Source organism: Leucopleurus acutus (genome assembly GCF_964270905.1).
Source record: "Leucopleurus acutus genome assembly, chromosome: 15".
Classification (NCBI taxonomy): domain Eukaryota; kingdom Metazoa; phylum Chordata; class Mammalia; order Artiodactyla; family Delphinidae; genus Leucopleurus; species Leucopleurus acutus.
This window is the reverse complement of record NC_139157.1, coordinates 1657236-1672353: the sequence shown is the minus strand read 5'-3', so window position 1 is coordinate 1672353 and position 15118 is coordinate 1657236. Positions and strand designations below refer to the sequence as shown.

The window sequence follows — 15118 nt, the reverse complement described above, 5'->3', positions numbered from 1 at the left end:
TCTGAAAACCGCCCGTTTGTCATCCTGTCTCCTGGGAACGTTTAATTCTCTGGAAAGCATGGGATGCTTTGAGCACCTCGTGGAGAGCGGTGCAGACATTTGTGATGGGCTAAGGTGGCCGTCGGGAACACCAGTTTGGAAAAGGCCGAGGGGCCTCCTGGGACAGAGGGTGGTCTCTTCCCCCTTGATCCCCGACCTCACCCCGGCGTCCCCGCACCCATTATTCATGGCAGGGGTCAGCCTCCCCGAGGACAGGGCCCCTCTCACGTCACCCTTCCCCTCCCCCTGCCCCCTCCGTCACCCCCTCCCCAGTTTGGGCTTTTCCTGGGCAATAATTTGTCCCCCCAGGGGGAGGGGAGCTCAGGCCTGTGTGAGGGTCACACATCCCCACCCCCCGACTGCCGGCCCGCCCCTCCCCACCGCTCTTTACCACCATCTTCTTGTACCTCTCAGGTCCCTCAAGATCCTCTCTCTTCCCTCCAAGTTTCTCCTCCTCCTGTCCTTATGTATCTTTCCTCTCTAATTAAAGGTGTGAATTCCAGGATGACTTTTTCAAAAAAACGATTCTTTTCTCAGCATTTTGTATTTGCCTCATTAATACTGTAGCCTGGAATGCATATTGACTTGTCTTTCTGCCACTGGTCACTTAAAAATTGGGGTTTAGGAAGTGAACTACCCTTCCTCACTGCTTCCAGAGCAGCGTCTAAGAGCCGCCGGTGATGACAGGCGTGTGCTCACACTGCCCGGCGCCGGGCTCCAGGGGGTGCTGAGAGCGTGCACGCAGCCAGTGCGGCCTAGCAGCTGCATTTTAAATTCCTTTTCACTTGAATTAATTTCAGGGCAAGCAGCTGTGTGTGACTGGCGGTCTCCGCGTGGACGGTGCCCCACGTTCCAAGGTTCGGGTTGAACTGAACATAGGGCAAGTTGTGAGCTACCTGACGCTGGACTTCAAGTCCTACCAGCGAAATACCTTGTGTCTGGGTGACGCACACAGATGAGGGTGAGAGCTGTCCCCCCCGCGTTAGCACCTGGGAGAGGGCGATACAGACACCCGCCGAGGGCGTCGGGTGATGGACCCCAGGAGCGCCGGCAGCCCGTTCCTGCCAGTCTCCGAGACTGTGCTCGTGCACTTCAGTGACGATGACAGCTTTGAGCAGTGATGTACCAGCATCGGGAGATGCAGATGGTCCGTTTCAGAAACCTGGGAAGAGAATTCCCCTTGAAGGCCCCATGCCTTGGCTATCTCCTAACATAAACAGGGCCTCTTAAAAATGTGAAGAATCTGTTGTAACGTGTAAACCGAGGTGATGGGGGAATAGGCCATTTTCCACTTGTGCAGATGCTGACGTGAACCACCCGCAGGCCCGGAGGGGGTGGAAACCTGCGAAAGAGATGAGAGGGCAGAAGGGGGCGTGCCCACGGCACCCCTCCAGCCCCTCTTCCGTGCGCCTTTCCAAGGCTGCTTTTCAGAACTGTGCGTGGGTGCAGGTTGAAGCCTTTGGAGCGGGTGCCCTGGGGCAGGAAGACACAGCCCTGACCCCCGGGTCGTGTTCACAGCCGTGCATGACTGGAGTGAACAGCAGGGACCCGGGCCCGAAGCCCTGGACTTGGTTTTAGTTTGTCCTGGATGAGCTGGGTGACCTCCACGGCGAGCCTCCAGCTCTTCTTTGGTCAAATGAGGCAGCGGGGCTGGTGTCCTCTGGGACCCTCCGTGTCTTTATCGGTGCCCTGACGACACTGCATGCTAAAGGGGCATCCTCTGCCCTTGCCCCCAGGGCGTGTGGACCAAAGGCACCCGGCTCTTATCTCCACAGAGAAAGGGAGTCAGACTTCCTGCCATGGGTTTCTTTCTCCTTGGGGCTGTGGCTGTGTGGACGGATGGAGGGGCACATGGGGGAGGGAGGGTCTTCTCTGTGCCTCCTCGTTCCCTGGGGACCCCTCTCTGCCTGGCCCAGCACGGAGCGTGCACGTCCCTCAGTGCTGGACGGTGAGGTAGTCCAGCCTCCAGATACAGAGGGCTCTCAGGGCTCATTCCCTTCTGTTCCTTCACTCAGCAGACCCTTGTTAGGAACCTGCTTTGTGCTTGGACCCGTGGGGAAACCCTGCAGGAACCAGACCAGTGACCGTCCTGATTCTCATGACCCCGGTCTGCAGCTAAACATCCTTGCTTTTGACACTGTGCTTGGGTATACGTTTCACCCCAGAAAGGGCAAGATAACGAACACAGGAAGAAAGATGAGGTTGGGGTGTGGTTGAGGATGCAGACGATGTTCCGGATGCTGTGCAGTTCTCATCAGAGCTTGGATGTAGACTTGGAACTGAACTCTGCCTGGTCTCTATTGGGAGATCAGAGGCCCCTGGCCTTATGCGATGTGTTCATTCTCACTTTTAAAGTGTAGAAATGGCGTGAGCGCGCTGGAGACTGGGTGGCGCGTCCCGGTTCCTCGCCCAGGGAGCAGTTTCTCTCTACCTGCTTGGCCAGCAGACGAGACCGTCTCACTGCGACATTTCCACCTGTTGTTTCCAGCGGGGTTTGTCCTTCTGGTCCCCGCTTTACTCCTTTCGTTCTGTCCTCAGTGGAAACGGTTCCACCCTGTAGCTCATCGTCTCCTGAGGTTTGGCTGAGAAGCCAGCTATCTGGTGTCCCTGCTTTCGGATGAATTGCCCCTGCTTTGCAGGTCTCTTTAATATTCTCTAACATGTACTTTAGTGTAATTTGCTCTAAATGCTTTGAAATGAGAAGGAGCCTTAAAAAAGACACCCTGGCTGAATGCCTTTGGAAACGTCACCTCATCAAGGAGCGCGTTGATCTTCCAAGGGAAGGATAGCAGGGAGGGGCTGGGGGCCACGCGCGGTGCGTTTCACTGCTCCAGAGACGGGGAGGCTGTCAGGGGATTTATGAGCGACGTGTCGTGACAGAACACGACAGGATTGGCCACGTCCGGACACACGGAGGCGCCAGCTCTGCGTCTCTCTCCCTGTCATCCGGCCACGTGTCAGCGATGCCACCTGCAGGCCCCTCTCCAAGGGCTGGTGCGCAGAGCACGGTAGGGCCCCAGGCATCCCCACGCCCTGTCCGTGTGCACAGATGTACCAGGCACCGTATCTGGGGTGGAGACTAGCGACCCTGGGGCTGACCCCCAGCCGACGGTGACGTGGCCAACTGCAGTGTGTAGAGTGGAGGCTTTGGAAAATGGAGTCAGACACGAGCTTAATACTTATTTTCCTGGTTGATTTACGCTTTTGTTTTTAGACACAGACAGGGCGTCTGTATGATCTCTGTGTACTTCAGCCTGGGGGTGTTTGAAACACACATGAGAGCGGCGCCCGCGCAGGGGGTGGCGATGGGGGACGGGCCTTTCAGGTGGTAGGGCAGGCGTGTCCCTCCCAACACACTTAGAGTGAGAATGCCAGCGTTTCGATGTCTGTCCTGAAGTTTCAATATCTGTCGTGGCCTCTGCTGTTTACTAGTCCCGAATCCCTACACCTATTAGTTCAAACATCTTCTTTTCCCTGCCACGTGCCCTGGTAACTCCATAGCGGTCCCACCTGGTCATGTTATGACAGCTCCTCAGACAATGAACATTTATTGAGCACCGACTGTAGACCAGACGCGGTGATGGGGCGCGAGGCCTCGTGGATGAGCACACGCCGTCTCTACCCTGAAGGAGTTGTGGTCCCAGGTGCTCTAACGCGATCGGTCGAGGGTCCACTGTAATGTTCTCCCATGTCCCAAATGTGCGTTGTCTCACAGAGCTGTAGCCTGAGAAAGACATGGAGCTGTTAAACATCCATTTTGCCTATTCCCTGGTTCTTTTTGGGGTCCTGGGTGAGAACGGGCACTTAATTGTAGGTAAACTCATGAAGATAGTGCCTGCCCCAAGTCCTGTGAACCTTCCTTACGCATCTTCAAGTCATCAAAAGGGTGGTGACACCTTCAGAACTGGCATGGCTTGTATGAGCAGAGGTTCAGCTCCACTGCAGAGTTTTTAAGGCATTTGTAGAATCCACTTTCTGCAGACGAATCACCTCCGAACTGTAAAAGTAACGGTCGAATGTTGTCACGTAATTTTCAAGTGAGGATCAAAGATAATTCTTGCACTAAGGTAGCGCTATCCACGTGGTATTTTATTAAGAAGAATTTTAGAACAACGACGTTCCTACTGACTCTCCGATAAACTGGAGTCCGGAGCAATCAGAACCCGGGAGTTTCTTGAATTAGCTCCACGATGCGCCAACAAGGAGAAAAAAGATCTGCTTTCATCATTGAGATTAACATTGGTGTGGAGACAGGGAAGGAAAGTAAATAAAAAAGAAAGGTTTGGGGGAGAGAGCCGAGGTTTGCAGAGCAGGAGGTACAGCCGAGCATCTGCCCCCGGTTGTGGGACCAGGAACTAAAGCCCGCCGTGCGAACGGTGACCGGGGGCCAGAGCACCAGAGAGAGGCTGGGTCTGGGACCCGAAGCGAGCAAGGACTCCCTGAAAACACTTATAGAAAGTCTCATGTCCACTCAAACGAAATGCGAAGGCAGCCCAGAGATAAAGAAAACAGTCGCCACGGCCTGTGTGCCCCGGGGGTCACTCCCTGCCAGGCTGTTGGCGCTGCATTTCTCTGGGTTTTCTCAGTCCTGGGAGGGCTGTCTTTGTGCCCTACACGCGGTGGACGACTCTCCTGTGTCCGGTCCTCCGTGGGGTCCCTGCAGCCTTTGCTGCGGCCCGTCTGCCGGGCCCCCTCTCCGGGCACGGGCACCCGCTTCCCATGGACCCTGCGTGTGGAGCCCACCTCCCTCGCTCTGTGCATCGTCCTGCAAAACCTGCTTCTTGGTCCTGACCACCTAACTGAGCTCCCTTTCTACTTCATGCTCCGCAGTTTCGTTTTGAAAATGACCATAGATGGGAGGGTCGCTTAATGCTCCTACCGTGGACTCGAAACCTTTATGGCCGTGTAAAGGTTTACCAGCGCGAATTCGCCCTGTGTTTGAATACCTGCTTGGGAGAGCTTATTTCAAGTGACATCTGCGTGCCTTCTCCAAGCATGCTCTCCTGCACTATTTCATTTCACTTTCCCAACAGGCAACAGTGCTACCACCTCCATTTCACAAATGAAGAAGCCAAGGATTATTGGGCTAAAAGGACGACCGTCCCAGGTCACACAGCCAGCTGCCCGTCTCCAAAGTCAAGGCCATTTCTTTGACCACTGAGCCCTGCGGTGCAGACCACCTGCCACACACGCTGGCATTTTCCAGCACAGACTGTTGGCCACTCTCTGTCTCTTTATTGGGTTTATAGCTTTAATCTAGTCATAAAACCTAAACAAATTCATCCCAATAGTTTGCCCTTGGTTTTTAAATTCCTACAGATGTCCCATAAATACAACGAAAAGGCCCAAAGAGGCCCAAAGTGATGGTGGTGACACACGTTATCACTACGTTGCTATCTCACTGCGTTATTTCACTCAGGGTCTTAAACTTGCTAAGACAGAGCCCCCTTTGCAGGCCCACAGTCTGTTGTCTTCACTTCACGTTGCTGGCTTGTTTTTCAAGTCGGGAAGGCAGGGGCGGGGACAGGCACCTAAGGGAGAGCCGATCCCACCGTCTCTGTTGGGGTCCGATCCTCCTGGTGCCACGCCTGCCTTGCAAAGGAGGCAGCTCCCTTGGGGGACAGACGCCCTTCCCACCCGCGCTTGTCTTCATCCTGTTCTCCACAGTGTAAACCCCGTTATTTTAGTTATTCTCACAGCTACCTCAAAGTCGGCAGAGCAAGTGTCATTGCTCCCGTTTTACAGACGAACAGACCGAGTGGACACCACACTCTTGTAATTTTGGCGTTTGCTAAACGTCCTGAGTAGCATCGAGCAGCGGCAGAATCCAGTTTTCATTGGTTTACGGTTAGCGCCATGAACGCTGCAACTGGGCCGAGTTAATTACAAGGGACTGGAGAACCGTACTAAGTGGGTTGCTTTCTGGAAGACTCCGTCCGCTGGCGTCATCTGTGTGTAACAAGGGGAACACAGGGTTGGGAGAGTTCTGGCGGCAGGAAGGGGACCAGCTACCCGGACCCCTGGCACCCCTGAGCCTCCCCGGTCCTCAGGGTGCCTCCCAGCTCGTTGGTCTGTAGGCCCGTCGCCAGACTGACCCCACAGCAGACCTGCATGACGTCACTGTTCCTGATTTGCTTCTGGTGATCTGTGCCCTGGGATTCCAGGCCACATCCCGTCTCATTCCTGGGCTTTTCCAGTCTTCTCAGATGGTCTCTTTGAGGAGCGTTTTCACAGCCCACACCAGATTCAGCAGGCTCTCGCGCAGGGCTCTCGGACACTGTTCTGCCTCGTGTGACCCGGTGATCGTGCGTCGTCCTGCACCGCACGGTAGTTATTCGTTGGCCCAGATGCTGTCGTGATGCTTTGTGGCGCTGTGTTTGCTGCCCTCCGGAACTTAAGCTCTGTGAGGACAGGACCGCCTTTGAACCCTACCCCATGCCCCTCCTGGAGTCCAGGAGAAAGCCTGGCAGAGGGCTGTCCCTCAACACTTACTGAACAAGTTCAGTTCAAGCTGGACCTGACTTTTGATCTACCTTAGAAATACAACGTCCTTAAAGAGTGTGAAAAAGAGGCAGACAATTAAAATACTGCAGGAGAGCGTTCGTAAAACACGCACGATTGGCTTTTGTTGGTTCCAGCAAACGAATGAATGAGTGAGTGAATTGATGAGTGAGGGAATGAATGAACGAATGAATGAGTGAGGGAATGAATGAATGGGTGAATGAGTGAATGAATGGGTGAATGAGGGGCAGCAGCTGTGTTTCACTCAAACGTCTCAGCTTCAGGCTCGAGGCTCTAGAACACCATCTCCACGTTTGTGTCGTAGGTTCGGGTTCTCTGTTCCACTAGAAAGCAGGGAACTCTTTCCTGAAATCAGTGAAAGCTTAGCCTCTAAAGTGGAGAAGTTGCCCTTTAGCAGGTGTGTTTATAACCGTGTCCCCGGTGTCCCCACCTTCCCCCCGTGGTACAGATCACTTACTCTCTCGAACCCCCCAGACTCACCCACGCCCCAGACGCCCTCGCGGTTCTAACCCATCTCACCCCCAGCGTATGAGCCTCGTCCTCGCGTCACGCTAACACACTTACTTGGAAGCTACGTTCATTTCCCGGTGGCTCATTATTTAGAAGGTTCTCGCTTTGGGGAATCTTACAGCTGCCGGATTATGTAATTCAGAAGTGTTTTTCTTAATGTGAACCCATACCATGTGTTATCCCATATTCTAATCAGATATCAGTATCACAGTGAAGAAATTCATCCGTATTAAGAGTGTTTTAACCCATTTCTTACATGTTTTCATTTTGTTCCTGCTTAAACCCATGCATTTATTAAGCAGAAGACGGATCACATCTTTAATCCGTTTGCACTTGACCTACTGTTTCCACTGCAGGAGTCGCATGACCTCCAGGCAGGCACTGCACATGCACCCCCTTAGCTTCCTTCTGCCCCTCCCCCGCAAGGCACCTGTGCAGACAGCCCTGCTTCGTGAAAGCAAAGGAGACGGGGCCCTGGGACGCTGAGGTCGTTGTTTTAATAGTGTTGTTCAAGGTGTAATTGATTTCCTTCTAAATTTGACAAAGTGCCTTTTATCTGAACTAGTTTGAAGACCCTCAACCCAGTTCTTTAGTGAACACTGAATTCTTTAGAATAGGACTATTTTATTTTCCCTCCAGGGCTTTGTTTAGCAAAGAATCCAGCCCCCTTCAAAGCTCCTTTTCCTCTGTACACTGTCTCCCCTGGAATTAATTGCTGTTAAAAACGGGGAGGGGGAGAAACCTGCAGAAAGTGTGAATCCCCTCATTTCTGAGAAGGAGCAGTTCCACTGTTTGTTCTATATCATTAAATTACTGAGGGTTATGGTCACATTGCAAGCGCCTGAATGCTCAGCTTTTTAAAAAAAAAAAAATAGAGGCTGCGTCTCTACATTTAGAGGAAATGATAATTACGCCGTCTTGCCCTAAGTCATCCGCATTTCCTCGCTTGGGGTTTCAGGAAATACAAACAGACCACCTCTTAAACACAAAAATTAGCAGGATTTAGGTTATTTCAGGCTGTCATCTAAAGTGGAAGGGAGCTGCTTCTGGGCGGGCTCCTGTGTGCACTGGGCCTGCGGAGGTCCCGAGATGTTGCACGGTCAAGTTTGCTCCCCTGGTGGCCTCTGTCTCTGTCTATCTTTCTTTCTCTTGCACAAAACCGCTCTGTTCCAGGCCAGCTGCGAGTCATAAGAGCAAGTCTACAAAAACTCAAATGCTTGTGAGGAGAGGAACGAGGTGAGGCAGTGACTTTGTAAGGGAGCAGTGTTTCGCGCGGATGGAGTTCCTCAGGTGCGGTGCTCTGGGCGCTCCTGTCTCCTGGGAGCTGCCGCTGCCTGGGGTGTACCATCGTGGCCGGAGAGTTGATTCTCATGAATCAGTTTCGGGGAAAGACAAACAAGGTGTTGAAACCCCTCAGTGACAGAATTCAATCAAATGTACTTATGGCCTTGCTTTACCCATTTTTAGTAAAAGAACACTTTTGTTGTTGTTGCGAAATCTCGGAAAGGTAATGATCTGTTTTCACTTGCCTCTTGGTTAAAATAAGCACAGATCATTTTAGCAAGTGAACTTCTTAGGAAAAATGAGAGCCTGCAGAATGTCTCTCCTGTGTCCCGGGGCCCCACTGAACAAAGAACCGTCCCCCTCCAGGCGCCCATGACCTGCCTCCTGGCTGGAGCCTTTCTCCAGAAATCCGGGAAATGGCCAGGCACCTCAGCTCCCAACCAAACACGCCGAGGGACTGTCCGTCACACCCTCCCTGCCACGGTGCACTTGCAGCCCTTCCTCCCCAGGACCCCAGGTGGGGCTGTGAGGACCCCGCCTGGACCCCGGGAGCGATGTGGCTCCCTGGACAACTGTCCCCCCTTGGGGCCTTCCTCCCCCTGTGGCTTCATCTCAGCTTCGGTAGGTCTTTCCACATCGCCAGCTAGGACACTCAGAGACGCAAGGGGAGACTGTGGGTATCTTTCTAAGGAGCGAAGCACCCTGAGTTTGAGAATGTCCTTTCTGTCTCTTCCTGATGAGGGAACAAGTTGATGAGGTCCCTGCAATTTTGCTTAAGTCCATTCCCTCTCTTCCTCCAGCTCAGACTGGGACAGGGGAGGGGTTGCTGTGAGTAGAGCTCTGCCCCTGTAAATATCACCAGGGCAAACATGCCAAATAAACCTGTTCAGACATACACAGAGCCCAGGGCTCTACACACTGCTGTGGAGTATTGAGTAGTAGCCACAGCTCGGGGTTTTCTCTCTTTCCTTTAATAACTCGTTGTGAAGGGCAGGTGACATTCCAGGGACCAAAGGCTCGCGATGGCGCCACTTCCCAAAGCTTGAAGCTTTATTGGATTCATCTTCTTGTTTGTTGCTCCGTCTGGGTTGAGGAGGCCTACACAGGACAGAGGGTGGGACGCACGGGGGGTTGGGAAGCCCGGGGGGTGGGCAGGGCGCACCATCAGCGGTCCAAGGAGGACAGGTGTGGGAGCAGGTGGCCGGATCTAAGCCCCACTGGGAGATGCTGCGAGCTCTGAAGCCCTGTGTCCGGGCCGTCAGAGGATGGGGACCCCAGAGCGGTCAACGGGGACTGCACGGAGGGGACCCTGGGGCAGGGGCTCCGTGCTCACACCACCCCAGCAGCCCTGGGTCCTGGGACGGAGGTGAGATTGTGTGGAACTGTCCGACAGGGAGAGACTGCCCCCCAGTTCCAGGCCGGCAGGGCACTTCTGATGCCCACGACTTCCAAGGTGATCGCAAAACCTGGTGAATGCAGGAGTCAACCAGGCACTGAATTCACAAACTCAAAGAGAAACATTGCTGTTCAGATTATTAAAGGTACGCAGAACGTGTGCACCCCCGTGCAGACCTGGACGGCGTCCCAGGCCAGTGGTGGAGCCTTCAGGGGTTCGGCCACCAGATGCCGAGCAGAGAAGTTACCCGTTATCCAGATGTGTGAAACGGACGGAGGTCGGAGTTTTCAGAGCTTCCCACCATGTCTGGGACATCCCCTGGCACTAAGTGGCCTTAGATAGCCTTATGCTTTCCATCGAACACTCTTTGAGATGTCTGGCTTCTTTTTTCTTTGCTCCTCCAAGTTTTTGAGAGTCGACCAAGACAAGGACAAGGACTGCAGCTTGGACTGCGGGGGTCCCACCCAGAAACCCCTCTGCGCCTCGGACGGGAGGACCTTCCTGTCTCGCTGTGAATTTCAGCGCGCCAAGTGCAAAGACCCCCGGCTAGAGATTGCTTACCGTGGAAACTGCAAAGGTAAGTTGCTTTCGGTCATTTGTTCAAGAATCAGTCACTGGAGTGTACACCCATGTGCTTTATTTTCATTTGGCTAAGGTTTTCTACGTAAAATGTCAAGGGTTTATGTTGAGAGCGCGTAGTGAGAAGAGTCATTTCCGAATCATTTTTTTCCTGTTGAATGCTCTCTTTTCTTAGAATGTTTGATGACATCATGACACAAATTTATCCAAGGGTTTCACAGAATGTTTCCAAAGTCTCTTAAAATTATTCTCACCAGTTTTTTTTTATTGGTTCTTCCAACTCCTTCTCATTTCACCTTTCAGCCTGTGGGGAGTGTGTAATAGCACCTGTGCTGTTTTCAGTGATTTTTTTTTGGGGGGGGGGTGCTGATTTCACACTTGTAATTTTCAATTTTCCTGATCTAAGAAGCAGATTTGGAGTTAACAAGCAGCTTAGAGCAAAACATTGAAATGCTTCCCACATTAATGAAGGGCTTGACTCAGCAAAACACACTGATGTTTCAAGCACAGATAGAGTCAATTTCAGAAAGAGATTTAACCTTCTTTTTCTTATTATCTAGGAAAAAAAGCCACACAGGCTAAAACACCCTTGAGACAGTGTTCTGCGGTGTTTAGCTGTTAGCGCCAACAATCTGCCCAAAGAAAGAAGAGGTACTGTCTCAACTCCGTGCTTGGCCAGGTTTTGAGTAATTTGCTCTTCCTTTCATAATGCGACACATCCTAAGTAAACAGGTTGGGGCCACTGCTCTACGTGACAAAGACAGAGTTTTGCCGGTCCTTGGACGTGGGTGCCACTCCCGCTGACACCCCGCAGGACACTCTGCCCACAGGCGTCGGGGCAGCCCAGCACTCGCCTCCCACGCGCGTCTGATTTGTGTGCCCTAAACACGTCTCTCGGAGAAAAGTTTGGATGTAACTTTATGCCTTGATTGTTGTAACACACCTCGGGTATCTGTGCTGAGAAATGAGAAGTGACCTAAGAATGAATTCAAGTGTCAGGTGATCCACCTTTTAGAGAACCTTCTAGAAACAATGGCCTGTGCTGACTTAGCTTGTGAGAACAGGTGCTGTGGAGGTGGCGGTAAAGTTTGAGTTTTACGATCCTCTTTGGTGCCCTGTTCCTTTAGAGAACCCCCCTCAAATGCCCTTTAGGAGGATAATTCCCGTCAAACACTCTGTCGGAGGGCGATGAGGAAGCCGCTATATTAAGCCTCTGTGTTGGCCATAGTCTCTGTGGGTGTCTGTGGTGGGTTCATTAGACAGAGGCCAGAGGCCGTCCATCTGTCTGGGTGGACATTGGCACCAGAGGCCTCTGTGTCCCACAGTTGAGGTCGCTCTCCCGGGCCTCCCACTTCGAGCTCTGCAGAGTGCATGGTGGGTTGCTTTTGCACAGGGACGGTCAATTGGAATTACGCGCAGATGGCCTTTTGGGGATGTCACTGTTAGCTTATTTGTGTTTGGATCCAGCCTCATTGTTTTCTGGATAATTCCCTTGGGTGGGATTCTCACACCTCACTGAAGAAGTTTCATACCATAAATTTGTGACACAAAAAGTGTGATAAGGGATGGGACTTCCCTGGCGTTCCAGTGGTTGGGACTTCGCCTTCCAATGCAGGGGGTGCAGGTTCCATCCCTGGTTGGGGAGCTGGGGTCCCACGTGCCTCATGGCCAAAAAACCAAGGCATAGGCCAGAAACAATATTGTAACAAATTCGATAAAAGACTTTAAAAATGGTCCACATCAAAAAAAATCTTTAAAAAATGTGATAAGGAAGAAGTAGGTAAAAACAAAAGTTATTTCCTAAAAACAAGTTTAGTTTAAATCAAAAGGATTAAAATAAAAAGAATGCGAAGGTACCTGTAAACTTCGAGGTCAAGGTTATCTGGTGCTTCGGTTGCCAAGGGTAGCAAATATTAAAGTTACTTTAAAGAGACATTGTTAGTTGTACAACATAGTTTGAGATAACTGGGCATCAGGTACCTCTGACACTGTAGGTTTGGGGGAGTTGGAGCTCTGATGCGTCTGCTTTCAGTCCTCTCCTGTGGGTGATCTGAGTCTGGTCCACGCTGGGGCTGCCCGGAGGAGGGCTTCCCGGTCTGCAGACCGTCTTTTCCCACAGACGCAGCCTTTCCCTGGAGCCGAGCTCTGAACGGGAGCGGACCCTCCTCAGACAGGAGCGGCTCCTTCATTCCAGCTGATTTACTTTGCCTCGTTTCCCCACCCTGTCCCCCTGTGTCCAGCATTTAACACCCCCAGCCTGCCCCGGGACCACGTGGCAGGAAGGGTTCACGGTGAATGGGAGGGGACCCTGGTGCTGATGGACCAGAGACAGGTGTCCTGGCTCCCCGGGCAGGTGCTGCTGTTACATCCCTCTGTCCCCAAGGGCACAACCACTGCTAATTCCGCACCACACCCAGGTCGAGAGCTTTCTGCTGTGAAGGTGAGAGCGGGGGAAGGAGATTGAAATGGCACTCCCACTGCACGGAATACGAATATTCATCCGCATTTGCTCTAAATTATTCCCGGTTTTGAAATTGGCTGGTGTATCGTAGTATCAACTTGGCAAGTGTGAAGCTGCATATATATATATATATATTTTTTGCGGTACGCGGGCCTCACCCATTGCGGGCTCTGGATGTGCAGGCTCGGCGGCCATGGCTCACGGGCCCAGCCGCTCTGCGGCATGTGGGATCTTCCCGGACCGGGGCACGAACCCGTGTCCCCTGCATTGGCAGGCGGACTCTCAACCACTGTGCCACCAGGGAAACCCTGCTCTTAACTATTGACCTTGAACGGAAGTACCGCTGGTTTACACTGATGGATTTTTCTCATATTTTCTTAGAAATTTGTGGATTTGTGTTTTTAGAACTCAGCAAACACATTAATATTTTTCTTTTGATCTGAGACCATTGGGCCTTTCTTTTCAAGAAAAATCTCTGACATTGAATAAAAAAGCCAAAAAAAAAAAAAAAGGAGAAGACGGAAAAGAAGAAGAAGAAGAAGGAAAGTCTAGATGCCGGTGGTTCTTGGAACTATTTTGAGATTTCTGGAAACAGAATTATAAAGGATATCTGACAGAAACAACTTCCTGGAGATTTCTGAGACCTGGCTTTTTAGTGACCAGTGAATAAGAAAAGAAACGTGGTTACAAAGTGCTTCCTGATACCCGTCGTCCCCTTTCTCATTCGCAGCCCGAGTCTTATGGCCACCGTCCTGCTCGTCATTGCAGAGCGACCCCCTGGCAGCGTTGGGGTCTCTGTGGGTCACAGCGTGGCCGGCATACGAGTGCACAGGGGTCCACAATGTCGAGGAGACAGACCCCTGCCCCTCGACGGGGGTTATTATTAATATCGCGGTTATGGCGAGTTTCCAGAGCCCTTGTTCTCTCCCTGCGAATACCCTGGGCTTTCACTCTGGACACATAGCGACCACTGGCCTAGAAGCCTCGGCGTGCCTTACGGGCCCTCTCTCCCTGCTGGGCTGCTGTGACCAGGCGTTACCTTAGCGCTCTCTGGGCAGGCCTGGCCCTCAGGACCGCGTGACCGTCCTCTTCCCTGTGTGTGACCCAGGCCACTTGCAGGGGGCATCCTGCTGCCCTGGGCTCGGTGTGCACTCCGCTGAGCCCTGCATGGAGAGAGCTCAGGCTCCCAGCACTGCATTTCTGGAAGTTCCGAGGAAGGCGTAAACCACACATGTGGTCAGCAGGGCTGTCGCCCCTGAAAGTACCGAGGTTTTCAAGCAGAATTTCTGCGAGGCCGGAGGGTGCTTGTCACCTCCCGTCGGTGCAGTACCGCCCTCTCTGAAGTGCTCTGTGTACTTTAATTTTATTAAAACACATGATGTAAAACCTGACGGCGGTGGGGCCCGCAGCCCAGCCGCAGTACCTCTGATGCTACTGGTGTGGCCAGGCAGGCAGCTGGCCGTGGATCTCCACGAGGGTCAGAGATGGGGTCGGGAGGGCGAGGTCTTGGCCTCTGCACCTCGCAAGCTCCCAGGGGTCGGGGGACCATGGAACCAGCGGTAAGGGGCCAGGCCAGGAGGGCTCCACCTGCCTCTGAAACAGGGCGGTCGGGTCAGATGAACACGAGGAGTTCCTTCCCTCCGAAGAGTCTTCTGATCGTAAACGTGTGCTCCCCGCAAAGCCTTTACTCATGCTTGGAGAGCCAGGAGGTGGGCTGGAAGCTTCGTCACTGGCCGTTTTCCTCAGGCTTCGGACGACACTGCCTTTGAAGGAGGCAGAGCACCTGGACGCTCCCACGTAGCGCCATCTGGAGGCTTTGTTAACCCACAGCGCGCCGAGGGCCAGGGTTCGGCTTGGTTGCTGGAAATCAGTTAACCTGCCATCATTTTCTTCAATGAAACAGGTGTTTCCATGAGAGGAGTCTATGCAGGGTGTGTGGCACGTGTGCATAGGTACACATGCATGTGTGTGTGTGGGCACGCACCTGCGTGTATGGGTGTGTATGTGTGTCTCGTGCGTGTACCTATGTACACGTGCGCGCGCGCCCGTGTCTTCTGCCCGGTCCTCTCGGGGGTCTGTGTCCCTGCTTCCTGCCGTGTCTCATCAGCCTCCTTTCGCCCACAGGCCGGCTCGGAAGTGCCCTTTGCATGTGTGGTTCCAGGACGTTTTAACCTTGCCGGCGCTTGTCCCTTGCGGAAACCCTACCCCAGTCTTGTTGACCTGAACTCCTTCATGCTGTTCTAACAGGTCTGATGTTAGAAGCGCCCTCGTTATAGACGGAAGCAGACACAGTGAGAGGCAGCGCCAGTGCTCTCACGTTCAAGCCA

The 15118-nt window shown here is 52.8% G+C and overlaps 1 protein-coding gene across 2 annotated transcripts in view; it reads left to right on the top strand.

Moving 5' to 3' along the window:
- Window positions 1-15118, top strand: part of SMOC2 (SPARC related modular calcium binding 2) — a gene marked incomplete at both ends in the record, with an annotated part of 153489 nt that overhangs the window by 35082 nt on the left and 103289 nt on the right. For both annotated transcript variants that reach the window (XM_082855438.1, XM_082855437.1), the window contains one exon: window positions 10157-10328. In XM_082855438.1, the coding sequence (XP_082711564.1) occupies window positions 10157-10328 (172 nt within the window). The remainder of the gene's footprint in view (window positions 1-10156; window positions 10329-15118) is intronic.